The following is an 18,252-nucleotide window of genomic DNA, read 5'->3' on the forward strand; positions in this document are numbered from 1 at the left end:
CCTAAACGACAAATTAAAGCGCATTTCTATTATCTGGGCATCGGTGTGATGCACATTCGGCCGGAGCGGCTCCCCGGAGGCGCGGCCGGCCGGTCAGGTGTGTCCGCGGCTCGCATCGCGTCGACCTGCTCAATTATGCAAAGAGAATTACCGATTCGGCATTAATATTAATTGGAGATGAGGTAAATGATAATTGCACTGGCAGTTAAGGGAAAACGATCAATAACGGCAAATGAGTCGTGTTTTCGCGTAGTTATAATAAGTAATAAGTACATGGTTGCTAATTACGAGCTGACACGAAATGCCACCGAGTGTCGGTGTCGTGCCAGCGCCGTGCCGTGGCCGTGTCGTGGTCGTGTCGTGACGGAGGCTGCCGCCGGCCGCCTCCCACGTGGCTCTATGATTTGTTCCAATTACCTGACACCTTCCAGCACTCGCCCCTTCCTGCCGGCCGCATGCCATTTCACCACATAATCTTCTCTACCTGTTTCGAAAATTATCAACAGATGTTGTTTTTTTACTATTAGGTTAAACATTAAAATATATATCATCTCTTGATGTATTATTTTGCGAAATTGTTTATTAATCTTTTGTTGTAATTCCAACATGATAATAAATCGTGCTATTAAATTTGGAGCATCACTTGCTATCGGATCATTACCACCGACTACAGACTAAAGTGATTCTCAAATTTCTAAACCAATGATCAGCAGAATCATTGAACCCATTATTAATCTAATAGGCAATCTAATCGACACATAACGCTGGTAGCCGGGGCCGCTGCTACCGATTCTTGCTTAATTGATACAGCGAGCGACGAGCTGAGACTGACGGGTAATTCGAGATGTTATCGAAGCAATTACCGAGCGGGCACCGAGTGTACCGCGCCCGCTTCACAGAACTGCCATGTCACACTCGCATTCCAACGCCTCACGCCGCGAACTCAAAGGATTATCTAAAACAAAGACTCGAAGCTCTGCTCGACACATTGTGACGCGGCTATTCCGACTTCCTCCATCAGTGGTGCGAGATGCGTTATCTCAATTGCGATCTAACTTCATTGAAAGGCGGAATAATTAACGGAGGTATCAGGTGGAAGTGACAGACACTCGTGTGGATGTCAGCGTCCGCTACCGTGCTTCGTGAGCCGCCCGTGCCCTCTCGCTCTCACAACGCGGACCTACAACGCGATCTTATCACTATTTAATTTACATTTGCCGACTTCTATTAAGAGGAAATGATGGTCTCCGGGAGGTTGCCAGCGTCTAATATCGGATGAGTGGCTATGACTTGGCGGCTCAGACTGTGATTTTTATTGCTGATAACTTTAATTAGCACTAATTGCTCGCCGTTTCCGTTTTACCAAATTCATTATTTATTACCACTAATTGTAATGTTAATCTGTTTTAGTTTCAAAATGGCTTGATAATACAGCGTAGACTTAATGAGTTCTCTCGCTGACGTTTAGAATCGTCAGACAATAAGTGTGATGAATGGCCGTTGTGTGAGAATCGGGCGTGCGATTATTCGGTGCGGGGTCGGTCGGCGGCTTTTCGTCCATTAATTAATAAGACACGCCTCTCGGTCAATCAGGGCCAGTATTAAGCCGGGCGAGGAGTTATATTTATGAGTGGCGCACCTCTTCGTTAATTGCGTGCAATTCACTTACGAGCTAGGAATAACTCTAACGACAACTGCGCGCCCGCGGCGTCCTCTCACGCCTCGCGCTAATTGTTTCATAATATCATATTTTTAGCTACAAATAAGTGACAATCACGAGTAATATTTGTAATAAACCGTTTCCTAGAACTGCGTCGATGTAAAATTAGATGTGATTTTGCAAAAGCAGCTGTCGAAGAAGCTTTCCAGATTTCTAATAGCTCAGATGGAGCAAGATTTATAGCGCAACACGGAGTGCGTGTCTGAGCTAAAATGCAGACTAGAGATTGATGGCGAGAAGCCTGTGATGAATGTATCGATATTGGAATGATTGATTAGTTATTATAAATAAATAATATTTATAGTGTAATATTTTTTAAATAATAAAGGTCTACCATGTTCGTTTTGCAAAATTACAGTAACTCTGCATTCACCAACGTTAAGCTGAGTGTGCCCACTTACTGGCTTATTTTTGCTGGTAGATTGCAAAATCAGAAAAGGGTGCACAAAAAATCACAATGCCCAATATTTCAACCGCAAAATTATCTTGATTCGCATCGATGTTAAATAGTAAATCGTCGGGAGATATCGATAAGTCGGCGCTCGCGTGGCGTCCCTAGCGGCGGCGGCTCAGACGGGGCCGCCCTGTAATTTGCCGCCGGAAAGTGTTGGCTATTGCTGATACCGAGATCATAATAAATATGCCTTTACCGCCTCCGCGCGGCCGAGAACCGCTCTAACTGCCGACTCAACAGCTCGCAGTCGCGGCTCTTACGACTTTCCACTTCCAGCGCACCGACGTGTAAATTTCAAAACATTAGTGTCATGGAATGTTTTAGTTAAAATTAACCAATTTATTCCACTTTAAATTTGATTGTAGCGTAATGGACGTAACCGCGTCAATCGTCTTCGTTTTGCGTTCGATGAAGGTTGTTTCTGCGTCGGTCAGCTGAGGGGCGGGTTGGGCCGGCATTTTATGCGCTATTATTAAAATTGTGGCGCGAATAGTTGCTACTGTAATTATTATGCTTTTATTTTCATGTTCACGCAGAAACACTTTTTTGTGAAACAAGTATATAGCCCGTAGCCTGAATAGGACATAGTCCCATTTTATAATAATAATAGGTGTTGATATCTTACGCACGGACATCCGAATCTAAACTATAGGCAGAACCTATAATATAGGTATCGGACTAATCGGACAGATACAAATATCTGCCTCGACCGGGAATCGCACCCGGGACCTTCGGCATAGCAGTCGGACTTACTAACCACTACACCATTCGGTCGTCGTATATTTATATAAATCTATTTGTACCGTTAATTTACTATGTCCAACTTCAAGCATCCAGCTTTTCCACAATCAATCAACTTTCCCTATAATTGTTTATTGAAAGCTCCTTATTACAGTATTTCGATAATTAGTTGTTGTAGTGCTCGCCGGCTTGCGTGCCACTACCGGCCGGCGGCGCCCGCGGCCGCCGCGCGGTGATAGATTAAATTCGACACGGTATCTCGTGATGTCATGCCAATTCCGAGCCTCGCCACGTCGTCACGCTCATTTGCCGCTCTGAGGCGATCGGACATACCTGTGCGTTAAGTGTTTGTGAGGCGTCCTTTTTTACTCGAACAGGATTATGATACAGACAATCTCGTGCAAACAGCTATGGATATAAATGAATAGGTTGAGATTTGAGAGGAATATGTAAGCAGGGCTTTTCTTTCCGAAACATAAAGTAGGGAATAGTTTAGTTTAGTGGGAGACGCGAAGTGCGCCGAAAATAGAGTGTTAGCGCGAATCGTGCTCGGTGGCGGGCCCCGCGACAACCTCCGGGAATCAATAAAGGCACGCGGAGTGTGGCGCTGCCATAAAGCACGCCGCACTCCGCGCCTCGTTAACAGCCACCACACTCGTAAAGACTCTTCGAGGAAGCTCCGCGAATAACCTCGCGCTACACTGATAATCCGTCTTCACGGTCAATATAACCCTACCTTGTTTATTTGGACAGCAATATGACAGGACTATGGCCTCGTGCACTAGTCTTGCCTCCCTTCAGACATAAGTTTATTGCCACTATCACAAAACAACATCTTGCAGTATGTATGTGTTTTTATGGCAAAAGGTATAAAATCTTGAGTGTTTACATTGCATTAAGTATGAACAATATTACTTTTACGAGGTTTTATTCAGTTCCAGCGTAGCGATTATTACGATGTTATTTTACGAGATTTGAGAACAGCACGTGGCCCGGCGGTGGTCGCGTTCCGGGAAGCTCTTCATGCGCCGCGCTCGCTGAAAGCTACGTGCGAGCAACTCCGCACGCACACATTCGCCGAATAGCAATATCACAGCCATTCATAGTCCGCAACCCAAACATTACGGCTGTCTGCGCTCTTCCCTAATCATTACATAACTAACAAAGTCTGATGATTCCTTCTCGTTTATCCGCAGAGATCCGATGGAGCTGATGCTGATGGAGCAGCAGCTGCTGCGGTCCCCGCTGCGGCTGTACGCGGGGGGCGGGGGCGGGGGCGGCGAGGAGGAGGCGGAGAAGCGCGCTGCGTGGGCGCGCTCGGCCCCCGCGCTGCAGCTGCTGGCGCTGGGCGGGCGCGCGTGGCCCTCCTGGCCGCAGCCCCTGGCCCTGCCGCCCGAGCTCTGGCTGCAGAAACCCTCGGCCCCGCTGCGCTACTGCCCGTACCCACCCCCCGCGCACCCCGCCGCGCCCCCGCAGCGCCCCGACCACGCGCCCTCGCCACGGCATCCACACTGAACTGATGCTGCAGTACTTCTCTACCACAATTTGATGCAATTAAAAGCAGCTGTGAGCTAAAGTGCTGTGACTTTGTGCGTGTACAGGAGACCGCACGGACTACTCATTATGAATTTACAGTTTACATACAGTAAAAATTATATACAAGTACGAGCTACTTACTTATCCCAGCCATAGTGACTTTAACTTGTAGTTTCAAAGGCAAGGGTGATTCTTAAAAGTAATTTAGTATTCATGGTTCCTAACCGAAATAAATAAAAATACTATCGATAATAAGATGATAAAATTATAAGTATCATGCACTGTAAAATATAGAATGTATAATGTAATAATTTTAATGTAAGTAATATTTTAATCCAAGGGCAAGATTATGATTCAAAAATAATTCACCAAAGAATTTGTACGTAGAATTTTATGTGCTTTCAAGTACATAGTAAAGAGTTATATGGATTTTGGGCAACTATCTTCGTTGTACCTACTATTTATTGTATTAATTGTACTTAAGGATAAGTTAAATGTATGTACATTACCTTAATTTGTTGCCAATACATAACTTATTACATTCCTTTTTATTGTACGTATGTAAATAAGTATCTCTATGCTCAAAGAAATCCATTGCAAATTGCTATGAAAAACAGGGTATACATGATATGCTCCTGAAAAATTAACACACACCATCTAATGTTAAAACCGATCTACTATTCAAACTTAACAGTTGACAATTGTAAATTTGATCAGACAATTAAAGATCATTATAATAATTATGATTCTAACTTCAATACAAGCATGTCATTCACCCCTAAACTAGTAACTTTTGTTATTTCTGGTCCATAACATTTTTTACCAAAAGGTAACAAAAAGTTAACTGCGTTTTGCAAAATATGTTTTTTTATTACATTGGTTTATCTACTTAGTATACAGTATATTGATCGAAGTTGTTAGTTAAATTATTTTTATAGTGATAAGTAATGTACAGACATAGAATGGTCAATTAGAGCATAATTAAGTTTATAAAGGATGGGAGAAGTTTGATTTAAGGAATTATAAGAAGGTATCAATTCTTATGTTATAATGTAGCGTTCTATATTAAAAATTTAAAAACTACATATTATTATGTACATGGCCAGTTAATTTTAATTGTAGTATCAGATTATTTCATTATGAACTCCGTTTAATTCGATTCATTTTATATAGAAACAATTTGTTACAGTAATACTTTAATTAACCCCCTCATTTCACAGAACTTAAAAAGGGTTGGTAAAATAATCGCAAAATATACGATTTTTGTATGTTTATTATGTCAGTCGAAAACATAGAACAAAGCACTCAAGACTCGCGTGTACCACTCAAAAAGTCTATACTCGTATGTTTCTAGCCGCTTTACAAACATTCTACAAAACCTTATAACTTAGCTGGGTTACGTATTTAACTGCTTGTTTTCGTATTGTCTGTAGTGGCCAGTACAATATAATTCATATTTATAACTGGCGAAACTGAAATCATTGTGATTTGCGAGCACCCATGATAAAAAATAAGGCCATTACTATTCACTGTTAATGAAAAGTCGTTGATACTCGTATGTAGATGTTCTTTGAGTTTCTATATACGTATTACCTAACTAAGCAAAAATCACCGTTTCTGGATTTGGTTAATTTCATAAAAAGTATCCCATTCTATAAATATTAGTGTACATAGCTATACATAAATGTGTAATTAATATATTATGTATTATGTGAGCAAGTGAGAGTAGAGGACACATATCAGGGTAGAGCCCTAAGTGTGAAATAAACAGAAATGAATCCAAACCTGTCTTATTATTACTATGTGTAAAACCTTTATTTAGTCTCGTGTCATAATCATAAGGTGACTAGGAAAATCTAAAAACATAATGTGTTTTTTCTGCGTTTAAAAGCTGCGATAGTCTGTCCGTGGTCTCCACTCCAGCCCGTTTCCTTCTGGAGGGTTACTTCACTGACGAAAACGAACAAACTAGAGCGGTTATGAAATCGAAACGTTAGATACAACGAAATAGAGTCATGGCTCGAGCAGCGGCGCTCGAAAACTTTGTTTTTCGTCATATAGAGTGACCCCCACGGTCCTAGGATGTGGTTATGGGCGCTTCGAAGAACCTTCCGTGCCGAAACTCCAGCTTGCACATTGTTTGAGCTATAGGTACAGTTAGTTTGAGGTATACTACCCCAGCGCAAAATTTTAAATTTCATTATCTACTGGCTAAGTGACATGAAAAAAATTAAACCTCAGACTAGACCAGTATTGCAGCAAGCCTGGTTTTTAACCGACATCGAAGAAAGGAGGAGGTTCTCAAGTAGTCTATATAAGTATATGTTTTTTGTATGATACGGATAGTAATTTTTTGATGTATTGGGTTAACCTCAGGGATGCTGGATGCATTTAAATTTCAAAAATAAATGCCGCCGCCCAGGTAAAAGGTGTTAAAATTGGGTATGAATTTCCATTTTTCTTATCAAATTTAGAGCCCAAATATACCTAGTTCTTGTAACAAAACAATATGATGGTGACTTGGCGCTGATCTGATGATGGAAACGGGAGGCAGTCGAGGGGAACTACTTAATGGTAAGTATATGGCAACTACCTTCGTGCTTAGACTTGAATGATTCGTATAATTAAAAATAAAACTATAGATTTTTGTAAATGGTTCCATGTCATAATATTAGGTAAGTACTATGGCATGCAATACCGGAACCATTTTCAATACCGGTATTGAGTTCCGGTATTGCAACTCAATACCGGGATCCCGGTATTAATACCGGTATTAGTTTTCCTTGTAATAAATGGCATATATTGTGATTAAAGGTCGTATAGGTCAAAATAAAACGAGAAAACGCAATGAAATTTAGATTTTTATAATAGATTTATACGAGAATTGAGTATTAGAGTTTGAATTTTACAATAAATTATTATTTTTACATCCAGTGTCCGTTTACGCATGGACAACAGTAGTATCAAACGGCCGAAAACTGCATTAAACGGTTGGAAACAAGTGCGCTTTCACAGTACATAGGAATACTATATCTTAATCGCTTTTTTATAGCCTAAAAAAGTCTGATTCCGGTATTACTTCAATACCGGTATTAACTTTCAATACCGGTATTGAAAAAAGCGTGAATTTTGTCCCTGATACCGGTATTACGAATACCGGTATTGCGGTATTGCATGCCCTAGTAAGTACTTGCTTATTGCTTAGGTTGTTTAACTCATTTCTAATAACCGAATTCTAGAATTCTAAGCATGGAAGCAAAAATAATTGTACTTATACCGGCTGAGGCAATGTCTCATTGAAGTGGTCTCAAAATAAAATTATTTTGTACTTTTTATTGTTTTTGGTGTTGGTTTAATTTTATTAAAAGTTGATCCGAATCCGAATCGGACTTAAATGCGAACCCATATTAGAATATTGCATTGCATGGCTTTATGATGAGTATCACATGAAATTATGAAGCTTTCGTGAATTCATTTCATATAAAATATCAATGATGAACTGAACTTGATTCCCCGAACGTTTATCATACATACAATTAAAAGGTAAATCTTGGTGGCACTATAAAATGACATAATATATTTAGGTTGTAAAATAATACCTAGAGCGGTGGTAGCTCAGTCGGGTAAGCGCCCGCTTCTCACGCCAGAGATGCGGGTTCGAATCCCGGCGCTGACATGTACCAATGAGTTCTTTTAACTTAAGTACAATGTATACTATCGCTCTTACGGTGAAGGAAAACATCGTGAGGAAACCTGCATATCTAGATCTAGCACATCTAGATTATGTGAACCCACCAACCCGCAGTGGACCAGCGGCAGCGTGGTGGGAAAATGGTCCAAGCTTAGGAAGGCAGTTTAGACCTTGGGGATATGCACAAAGGTTCCATTCGAGAGAACCAGGTGCAGGTACTGTTACCCCCACATAGAATAGAATGGAATAGGTTGTAAAATAATACCTAATCATTAGCGATTTCTTAGAAAGCTTAGAATATATTAATTTCCCGGATTGATAGGAATCTGGAATTATTTCAAAGTCAGTAATGCGGTTAAGTATATAATATTCTTTCCTTGCATTTAGACAAAGTAAACTTTCCCACAGCTATGAAAACTTGCGCAGGCGAAACGCGCAACCGTTAACATTTACAAGGTGTATAATAAATAATCATAACACGTTTATTTTCCGTCTTTATTAAGTGTCATTAGGCATTATTAAGCGCGTATATCGATGATGATCGGCCTTCCGTCCGGATGGTAATTGCTGTCGATGTAAGCGGCCTACAAATTGAAAGCGGCCGCGGCCCCGGGCGAGTATTGATGGATCTGCTGCCATCGGAAAATTATAGCTGGCCCTTGCGACAGCTTCGCAAATTATGCTTATAATGCTAGTAAATAATACGGCATTCACGATAAATTCATACCACTAGTCCAGCGCAGCGCTCGCGCGGTATCACGTATCGCGCGTGTGAGGCCGCCGCCGCGCCGCCGCCACCGCTGCCGCTAAATACAGACATCTCTCCACCGGCTCTAATTCTAAATGTTACGTGTGCGACTACAAAGGATTCAATAATTAATAACGATAAAAAAACTACTGAAACATTCGTTGTTATTGCAACGACACATTGTTGCTAGTGGTTCGCAATGCACTGCATTTACTGAGAAATGTAAAATGACGCTTTCGCCCGAGATGGGATGAAACGATGCATAAATTAGCGCCCGCAATATTCGCAGACACCGGCTGATTGACTCCTTTCATTACAGCCCGGCATTGTTCGCGGCGCGAGAGAAAAATTACATACCTAGCTATCTTTTTGGAGTTATACCACATTTCATAATTATGGACTATTGTGGCATTGTCGGGACTAATTCTGGGAGGGTGAAAGTACCGACAGTGTCCGGTGAGGAATGTAAAGAGATGTATTAGCGAACGTAAAGCGGCAGCTTTCATAATGGCAAATGTTGATTAGTTTTCAAAGGATAACTAAACCTAATAATTCAAAGGCGCCAATATAATATTTAGTGCTAGATCTGTTTAAAAGCCAAGAACCATTACACATTATGCATTGCAAAGCCCAACTCTCTCTCCCAATAATGGATTCAGAAAGGAAGAACAAAGACTTGAACATGTCTTAGATCACACGCGGCTTCAAGCGCCTTTAGAGCTCGGAAACATTTGAAATTATTGTCATTAATTGCACTCCTTTATCCGGCTCGTATCGGTATTGTTTCCCGGAGCGTGCTGCAGATGAATGATTATAATCAGTCGATTAGAGCAGCGATAGACATCTGAGCGACCACGTGCGAGCTCGCGGGTCGTGCCCCGGACGCAGATACCATCTGCCATATCGCGCCGGTGGGAACTCTCCTTGCAAACACTAACTCGTAATTGTCGGTACTAATCGAGAAAGCATGATCTAATTTATTGTTACGTCAATGTTATCTGCGCGCTCGAGACAGGAACAACATTTGCAAGTACTAGATGGTCGTAAAAAAACGGAGCGAGCGGTAATCGATAGCCCCATTTGGATCAATTGACTTTGCTTGGCCATGGCAAACGTTTTTCTAAGTGGATTGTGTAACGGTGTCCTGTCAGCCGTCCGTTCTCCCAGTGCCAGCTGCCAGCCTGCCAGGCTCTAGGCAGAGGATAGACAACTAAATAGAGCTGCCCTAATCGTCGCGTCCGACTCCGACAAGGGAAACGACGAATTACAGCCGTCACAGTGCCCGAGCGCCATTCCTTTGTTATCGACGATGCAGCGCGATTGATCCGACATCATGTCTGTGCGAACTTTGTTTTTCTGCGAGTGAGAAACGCACAATACGGAAATCAATCCTTGAATACTGCGGATAGGCGTCGGCGAGGCAATTACGATGTCAACCGGCGTGCGGCATGCGGGTGCCGATGCTATGGGGATTACTTTACGTTTCTCATGAGGCTTCCCTGTGATCTAGGCTCGTCATTTGACTGACGTAGCTGTTCACGGTGAGTCCCATTATTACGTGGTACTATGTTATTACTGGCTAGGAGTGTTTAAGTGGCGTAGTGCGGACTAGTCCGTCGATGCGTCGGCCGACAGACAGGCTAACTGCGGACAGATTGGCGCTCCAGTGTTCACACTCAGCTCGCGTCGACGCGTTGAGTATAACCTACTAACATAACATACAATACAACACGCATCACCTATAATTTTATAGTATATAATATAGTGATCTTTTTCAGTTAAGGGGATCCCTAAAGCTAAAATGCTAAAGTCGGCTTGATATACTTGATTAGATTGGAAAAACGGTGGCTTCTATCACATTGATAAAAATATATTTTGTAGCAGAGGGTATACTGAACATGTTAGTTGCTTATAAATTGGTGCAGGATTATAATAAGTATGTTAAAAAAAATTGCAAACACACCATGTCTTTTGCCATTTTTTGACTTATTATGAAAAAACCCTCGAAATCAGAGGGCCCATTTTCATGGAATCTTATATGTATGTGTAGGTAATTAAATTCTTAACAAAGTTACCTTAAAGAGTTGGATTTAATGGACCAGAAGTCAACTTTTTTTGCAAAAAACTAATAAATTCCGGTTTAAAAATGATGACACCGTGACAGATTTCAGATTTCTTCAGTCGTCGCCCTGGTGGCGGCCTGTTAGGAGCGATACCCACGCCATTTTATTTTTTATCAAATATTTCACAAAAACTGATTAAATCAACAAATTATGACTACAAGTATTATTATACATATGCATTTGCTATGGAAAGTTAATTTTCTAATCATTTTAGATGCAGAAAAGCCGAAAATTCTTAGAAAACATTTCGCCTTTTCGATTTGTTTACATTTTTTACTATAGAGTTACAGATGCATAGATAAAGGTAAACATTGCACATAATGACACTTATTAGATTCTCCGAATAAGAACTATACGGTCAATGCAGTATGCCAAAGCGCGAGCCTGTTTATATTCTGAGGGGTAATTTATTTTATTTTAACGGTTGTGTATGGTAGGTAAGCTACACAATATACAGGGTGTTGAAAAGTAAGTTCATAATTTGTTTTATTTGAAACCAAAAACCGTAGTTAATTAAAAATATATATATTTTAAGATGTGGTAGTCTGTACACTACAGGTTGTTAAAAATAAGTAAGTATTTTTAAAAATTGAAGATCTAAAATTTACATAATTTTTTAAATCTATTTAACAAGCTTTGCAAAAAAGCGGTTAAGTGCGACTGTATCTCGCCATGAAAAAAATGAAATGTTTACTGTAGCTATGAATTTTATGCGTTACAAGTGGAATAAAATACCGCATAATATTATGTACAACTATGTAAGAGCCTAGTTTTAAAAAACAAACTCATAAGAAAATATTAAATACACAGGTTTTTTAACCCCTGAAGGAAATAGAGGGGTGTTATAAGTTTAAAGTAAGGGCTGAATTTTTTTTTTAAATTAGGGTGATAGGTAATGTATATTTTTAATGATTTTTTCAAATAGATAAATGTTATACCATTTTTAAATTGCCATAAAATTACCTATAGTTATAGTTATAGAAAAGGGCAGGGCTACCAGTGCCCATTCGCCACTGCAACCTAAAAGATCTATAAATTATGACTCCCCATGCCGAGTCTCACTCTACAGGCCCAGGTCTTTTATAAACCTGATATTACCTATACAGGATGTTGCAAAAAGGGTATACTGTGCCGAAAGGGTTTGACTCAGGGGTTATTCTGAACAACTTTTGTTCTCCAAGTTTTGGAAATTCTCGAAAAATAAATTCGGTCTCTATAGTAAAAAGTCACGTGATCGAATAAGTTTCTATGTAAAAGGTTTTGCTACGTGAATTTTCAAAATTGTAGAAGAAAAGTGGATCAGAATGGCACCTAAATCCACTTTTGGCTAAGCTTTATACCCTTTTTTCAATACCTTGTATAAAATATCGTCAGCGTCACCTCAGATCGTAATCATCGTAACTCCTCGTGACCAAATTTTAGAGGAGACAAAAATACTGTTTTATTTGTAGTTCTAGTTGGCATACTACCCACCTAAAGTTTTTTTTAACTAGCCTAAAAATGATTTGTTTAGACAGTCTATCTTCCTGTTCAACCGCAGCCTGAGTGCCAGTGACTCAATGACTGAAAGGAGGCCATTAGTGCTCCTAAATAAATAAAGCAGGCCTGTAGATTATCTTTCAGTGTACCGACACATCTGATTGCTGTAAGAGCCTGATAAGCTCTTCGAACGAGTCATACCTCTGTGGTGGTACGGTTTCGACCTTTCGGACAGTCAGTTTGGCATCCGAAATGCGGATTCGAATAGTGGGTACAATACTTTGCGTTCGTTCACTGTCGGAGCAGGATAAGAACCACGGGCGAGTTGTTGCGCTGGCTGTTTGCTTAAAAATAGTAACCGCGTTCAACTCTATCCCCTAGAGGGCGAACCTTTAGGGCGGCTCTTGTATACCATCACTTGTCTTCTCTATCTCGTCATCTGCAGAAAATTGACAGAGGTCATACGTGTCTAACAAGTACATTAAGGATGCGAAAAGAGAGGGTTTGTTTTCACTGAAGAAGTTCAGTTGCGGAGTTCCACAGCGGTAGGTCTTGGACCCCTCTGCTGTGGAACTTGGCATACAACGCGGTCCTGCAAATCAAGCTCGCAAACAGCGTTAGCACAGTGCATTTTTCTAATGTCACACAGGTCGTGAGGTAGGCTGAGAGCCTCCTTCGGGGATGACATCCCAATGATTCATTACGAAAAAATTGCTGCAGCTGTGCTCGCCATGCAGTGCATGGGCTACTTCCGAATCTGGGGGGCTGTTGCAAAGGAGTCCGTTGCCTCTATACGGTACGGGTTCCGTGCGATCTATGATCCTTCCGGGAGCACCTGTCTTGTCAAGTCGAAGAGAATGGCTCGTATTCGACGCAACCTGCAGTACTGGTGGGATTGGTTGGAGGACAGGACAGCAGGAAGCTGCAGCAGCCGTCATGCTGTGATTCGACGCATAGATGCAAAAAAAAGTTGAAAGTAACTTAATGTTAATAAAATATTAGATCTTAATTTAACAACATAACATTGCAAAAAAAAATTAACATTGTTGAGTATGTTATTGTAATTTACTAAAGTAGTAATAAAAACAAAGGCTTATTGCATAGTTTTCGTTCACGTTCGCCTACATCGCACGTTGTATATGAGAATAAAGGGTATAATTACTAAGTTTTCTTTTTAAAAATCACGGTTTGGGGTTTAGAGGAAAACAAATGGTAAAATGCGGAATACAGTTTTTTTTTCGAATAAAGAGGAAAACATGTGAATTCAAAAAACGTTTCTATTGACACCAAAGAGTACTTTTCGCCGAGAAAAGTGGAGTTACAATGTTTGCGATCTAAAGTGATGATAGAACTAGAACTTATTTTTTCAGTTCACCTGCTGTTGAGTGAAATCGTAATTAGGTAAATGACTCCTTGACATGAAAATAACTTTTTTTTTATAATCGTTATAACAAAACCGTTTTTTTTAATACAGCAATATTTGTAGGTGTAGGTAGTGAGCAAAAGAGCGCAGCAAGGTGTAAATTTTTTGGTTTTTAAGAAACAAAAATATTATTTCTATCATATCCCAAATACACATAAGTACTTAAAAAAAAATACACACTCTCGCCTTGTACTAATGTACTCCCTTGCGGGGGTACTTACATGTTATTATTTTTCTGGTGACCTCCCCATATCCCTTTGCCAGCTACGTAACCTTTTGTGACACCCTGTATATGCAGAGTTCTGCAAACTACTGTTCTGCTTTTGAAACACCAAAAAAAAACAGGTCGTCTAACGAAAAGGTCACGTGACCAAAAAACAATATATGAAGAAGCGTTTTTTTCATGAATATAAAAAATTACGTAGGATAAAAGTTTTTCAGAGTGACGCCTGAGTAACGCCCTTTCGGCTAACTATACTTTTTTTATTACACGGGGGCAGAGTTTAATACAACACCCTGAACTATTAAACTCTGATAATATTTTCGCGATTTTTTTACATTCTGATTTCATTTCCTGGCTTAGAAATAACATCAATAACATGCTGCACACGTAGGTTTCGGCATAGTATTAAACCCTTTTTGCAACAACCTGTATAAATATCGGCACGGGTACGACTTTATATATAATTAATTATTAAATATTAAAAATACTTTCAAATAAAAATAAATATTTTCGTATCACAAAACAATATTACTTACTTAGTATATTTTTAACAAAGTGGCATGTCTTCACTTTTATGTTTTCGAGTACTATGTTAAAATTTCATGTCATTGTCCGTAGAACGCCCCGCATACCTCAACCCCCCCTCACTAGATTTGACAGATTCTGATTTTCTTCCAGCTTTAGTGACAGCCTTAAGTAAATTTTGATTGCATTATGAAAACAAAAATAAGCAATGTTGGAACTTATATATGCATGTTTTCCATTATAGCAACCTGGTAACTTTATAGTGAAGTCTTCTTAAGTCTTAGGGGCCGTCCATTAATCACGTGAGGTAGTTTTTCTCATTTTTTGACCCCCCCCCCTCCCCCCTGGTGATGAAGTCTTCTTAAGTCTTAGGGGCCGTCCATTAATCACGTGAGGTAGTTTTTCTCATTTTTTGACCCCCCCCTCCCCCCTGGTGATGAAGTCTTCTTAAGTCTTAGGGGCCGTCCATTAATCACGTGAGGTAGTTTTTCTCATTTTTTGACCCCCCCCCTCCCCCCTGGTGATATTTGGTGAGGTTTGGGACCACCCCCCCTCCCCCCCCTCTGGATCACGTGTATTTTTTTGGAAGTCTATGTAAAAGCTATTTTTGACTAGTTAAAATAAAACGAAAATTGCAAGTGGTCAGGGCGGGTGGCACGCGGGGAGTCGCTGCTTAGCAACGGTGGGCGAGTCAATCAAGGTCATACTACAAATCGTTCAAATTTTTGCGGTGTTCAAAATTTTGGTTCAGAACCAAAGTTTGGTTTTGACAAAAAAAAATACACGTGATGTCTAACGAGAAACCCCCCCCCTCCCCCTCGTGATGTTTCGTGAGGTTTTCCGTGCCCCCTCCCCCCCCCCTTTGAGCCTCACGTGATTAATGGACGGCCCCTTACCTACTTACACGATTGGAAATATTGGATACAATATGCAATGTATGAACTGTATTTATAAACAATATTTCTAACATGGGTAAGTAATTAATGACTTTGTTCTTCACTTGTGAAGTCATAGATCAAAGGAAAACTCGAACCTATCATTTTCTTTAACCTCTATATTTCCATTAAGTATGCTTAGCATAAAACTAACATGGCATAATGCTTTTAAAACTAAGCAATAATAATTCTTCTCGAATAAGAAATATAATGTAAGTAGGTACTTAATTAATGAGAAAAAATAAGTACCTAAGTAAGTTCTAGTAATATGTATAAAGTTTGTATATACAATCATAGTTTGGGTTGAGGAAGCTTAAAAGCTTCACACGATATTTACAATAAAAGGCATCATGAATCAACTAGGAATCAAAATGTAGTACTTATTATAGTCTCTGTAATTCATACTGCCAAAAATTGAAGTCCTTGCCAATCTGTACACAGTGTAGATCTTCACAAGGATGTATGTAAACAAGCGTATAGAAACCAGTGTAACTGTCCATATTTCGCGTAGGCGTTTGCGGTGTGAGCTTTGTGATTTATTTAGCTCGGCCAGTCGTCCGGTAGCGACGCCACGCTGCGCCTAATGGCTTGTAGGTGTGAAACCCGAGTCGCCAGCCAACCCTGATTTATAATCTAGCTTCCTAACATATTGGACAATGTACAGACTTTGTGAAATGACGGTAGCATTATATTAATGTTGAGGTAAGAACGCGATTTACATAGGATGACTAAGTACTTTAATATTTTGGTAGTTGATATAGGTGTGATGGTGGAGAGTGTGTTTAGCAGTGGATGGTGATTGCAGGCTGTAGGTACTGATGATAAAATGTAAAAGTAGTGAGAGCACTCAGTCTAGTTTTTAAAGGTTGCATTATACCAGAGGCTAAACCACGAATCTTAGTAGAAGTTTCATAGCTGCAGGCGTTAGAGAAAAGTATGGAAGGTTCGGTCCGTGTGACCCCTGATTAATCTGAATCGACGTAGCGTTATCCATTACTCGTGCAATCGATTATGCGGGCCTGCTCACGCATGTGCCAAATATCATCGATTCGTTATCGTTATCGTTGCTCGGTCGTGGTCGCGCCTGCAGCCTGCGCCGGCGCAGCCTGGTCCCTCCGGTGCGGCCTCGCGGTCCCGCCCCCTTGTTTATAGCTTATTAGCCGCGGCGCGTTTGAACTGCTGCCTTTGTTCTCGCCGACTACCCCCCACCCCCCCTCCACCAGTCACGACGACGCCTCAGAGCCGATACCACACCAACCATAAATTGTTGCCATTTGACATCAACCTCTATGGGTGATGTAGAACCGTGATAGGAAAACGGTCACGTATTAATCGTAATTATTACATACCTATGGAGGAAAATCGGAATAGTCTGTAATTAGTAATGTAAAACATTTGTGAGCAGTTTCTTTATTCGACATGTAGTGCGATAGCTGCACATGTTGCATGTAAATCGGGCGGTGAGCGCGGCGCGACGGTGCGCGGACGCAGCCAATAATCAGCAATTAACACGCATGCTCACCGACTTCTAACAAGTATTCATTATGAAAATGTATCCGCACAAATAATCATATACTGCAGGCTTCTTACACATGCTTGTACAACTTTTAAAAGTCATTTCTATATGCTACTTACACATAGTGGACTTGCAATTCATTAAAGCTTAGCGATTGAAATCAAGATGCATCGAGACTCGAGACGCATGAAAAAAATCTTAAGATTTACTGTGCTGAGTCATTTTTGGATATTCCAACAAAATCATAAGATTTATGAACTTAATTTTTCTAATACAACAGTATCTGAATTCTAAGAAACAAGATCGATATCAGCTTTATTCAATATTAAACGCATTAGGCACCTACGCGGGCAGGGCGTGGGTGCCACATTCTCGAAATGCCCATCTAACAAGAGAGTGACAAGGCGGTTAGCCCGCGGCCGACTGTCTGTCTGTCTGTGCCCGAACCACCGACCTATCATCGTCGAAAACAGCCGCATCACGCAAATTACCGCCACGATACGCATCGCGATACAGCTTACACCAAAATCTACTAACGCGTGGAAAAAGTCGACGATCAATATTCCCCAGCTATGAATCAGAGTCGAGATTATTTCCGACCATAAGAACTCTACATGTCGAATTGATAATCAAAGAAGCATGCGCTTTATGGTATTATAGTTTGGGCTCACAGTGGTTTGGTTGGTTTGATTTGATGGTGTTTCTCGGGTTGCAGAGAGGGGCCGATGCGGCAGATAGTGCGCGGGCGCGGGCTCGCTAATGGAGGCGATAAGATCGCGCGACCACGCCTCGACCGCGGCTTTGCTGCCACCGCCGCCGCCGCAACCACCATTCCTCCATAACACTAATCCTCTTCGCAATCGATGACATTACTGTGTTAGGATTGTCAATAAGGATCGCTGCAAGCCGACAAAGAACGCGGCCAAGGCAAACCTAATATATTAAATGCCTTTACTTTGTTGTCCAGATTTCACAGATTGTCCGATTCACCAGACGTGGTTATAGCTCTATAAAATTATCATATTTCCTGTGGTATTATTTCAGATAAATTTATAACTAGTGTGTGCAATAAAATCATTGTGTGCGCTTACTACCGATGATATCAGCTTTTTTCATATAAAAGCTGTGTGGAAGGCGC

The 18,252-nt window shown here is 40.7% G+C and overlaps 1 protein-coding gene across 1 annotated transcript in view; it reads left to right on the forward strand.

Moving 5' to 3' along the window:
• LOC105385909 (T-box protein H15) overlaps positions 1-5,279 on the forward strand; it is a 59,273-nt gene extending 53,994 nt beyond the window's left edge. The window contains exon 6 of the mRNA XM_011556362.3: positions 4,112-5,279. Within this exon, the coding sequence (XP_011554664.3) occupies positions 4,112-4,430 (319 nt within the window). The 3' untranslated portion in view covers positions 4,431-5,279. The remainder of the gene's footprint in view (positions 1-4,111) is intronic.
• Positions 5,280-18,252: the final 12,973 nt, after the last annotated feature.

This window comes from Plutella xylostella, chromosome 4 (genome assembly GCF_932276165.1).
Source record: "Plutella xylostella chromosome 4, ilPluXylo3.1, whole genome shotgun sequence".
Lineage (NCBI taxonomy): Eukaryota > Metazoa > Arthropoda > Insecta > Lepidoptera > Plutellidae > Plutella > Plutella xylostella.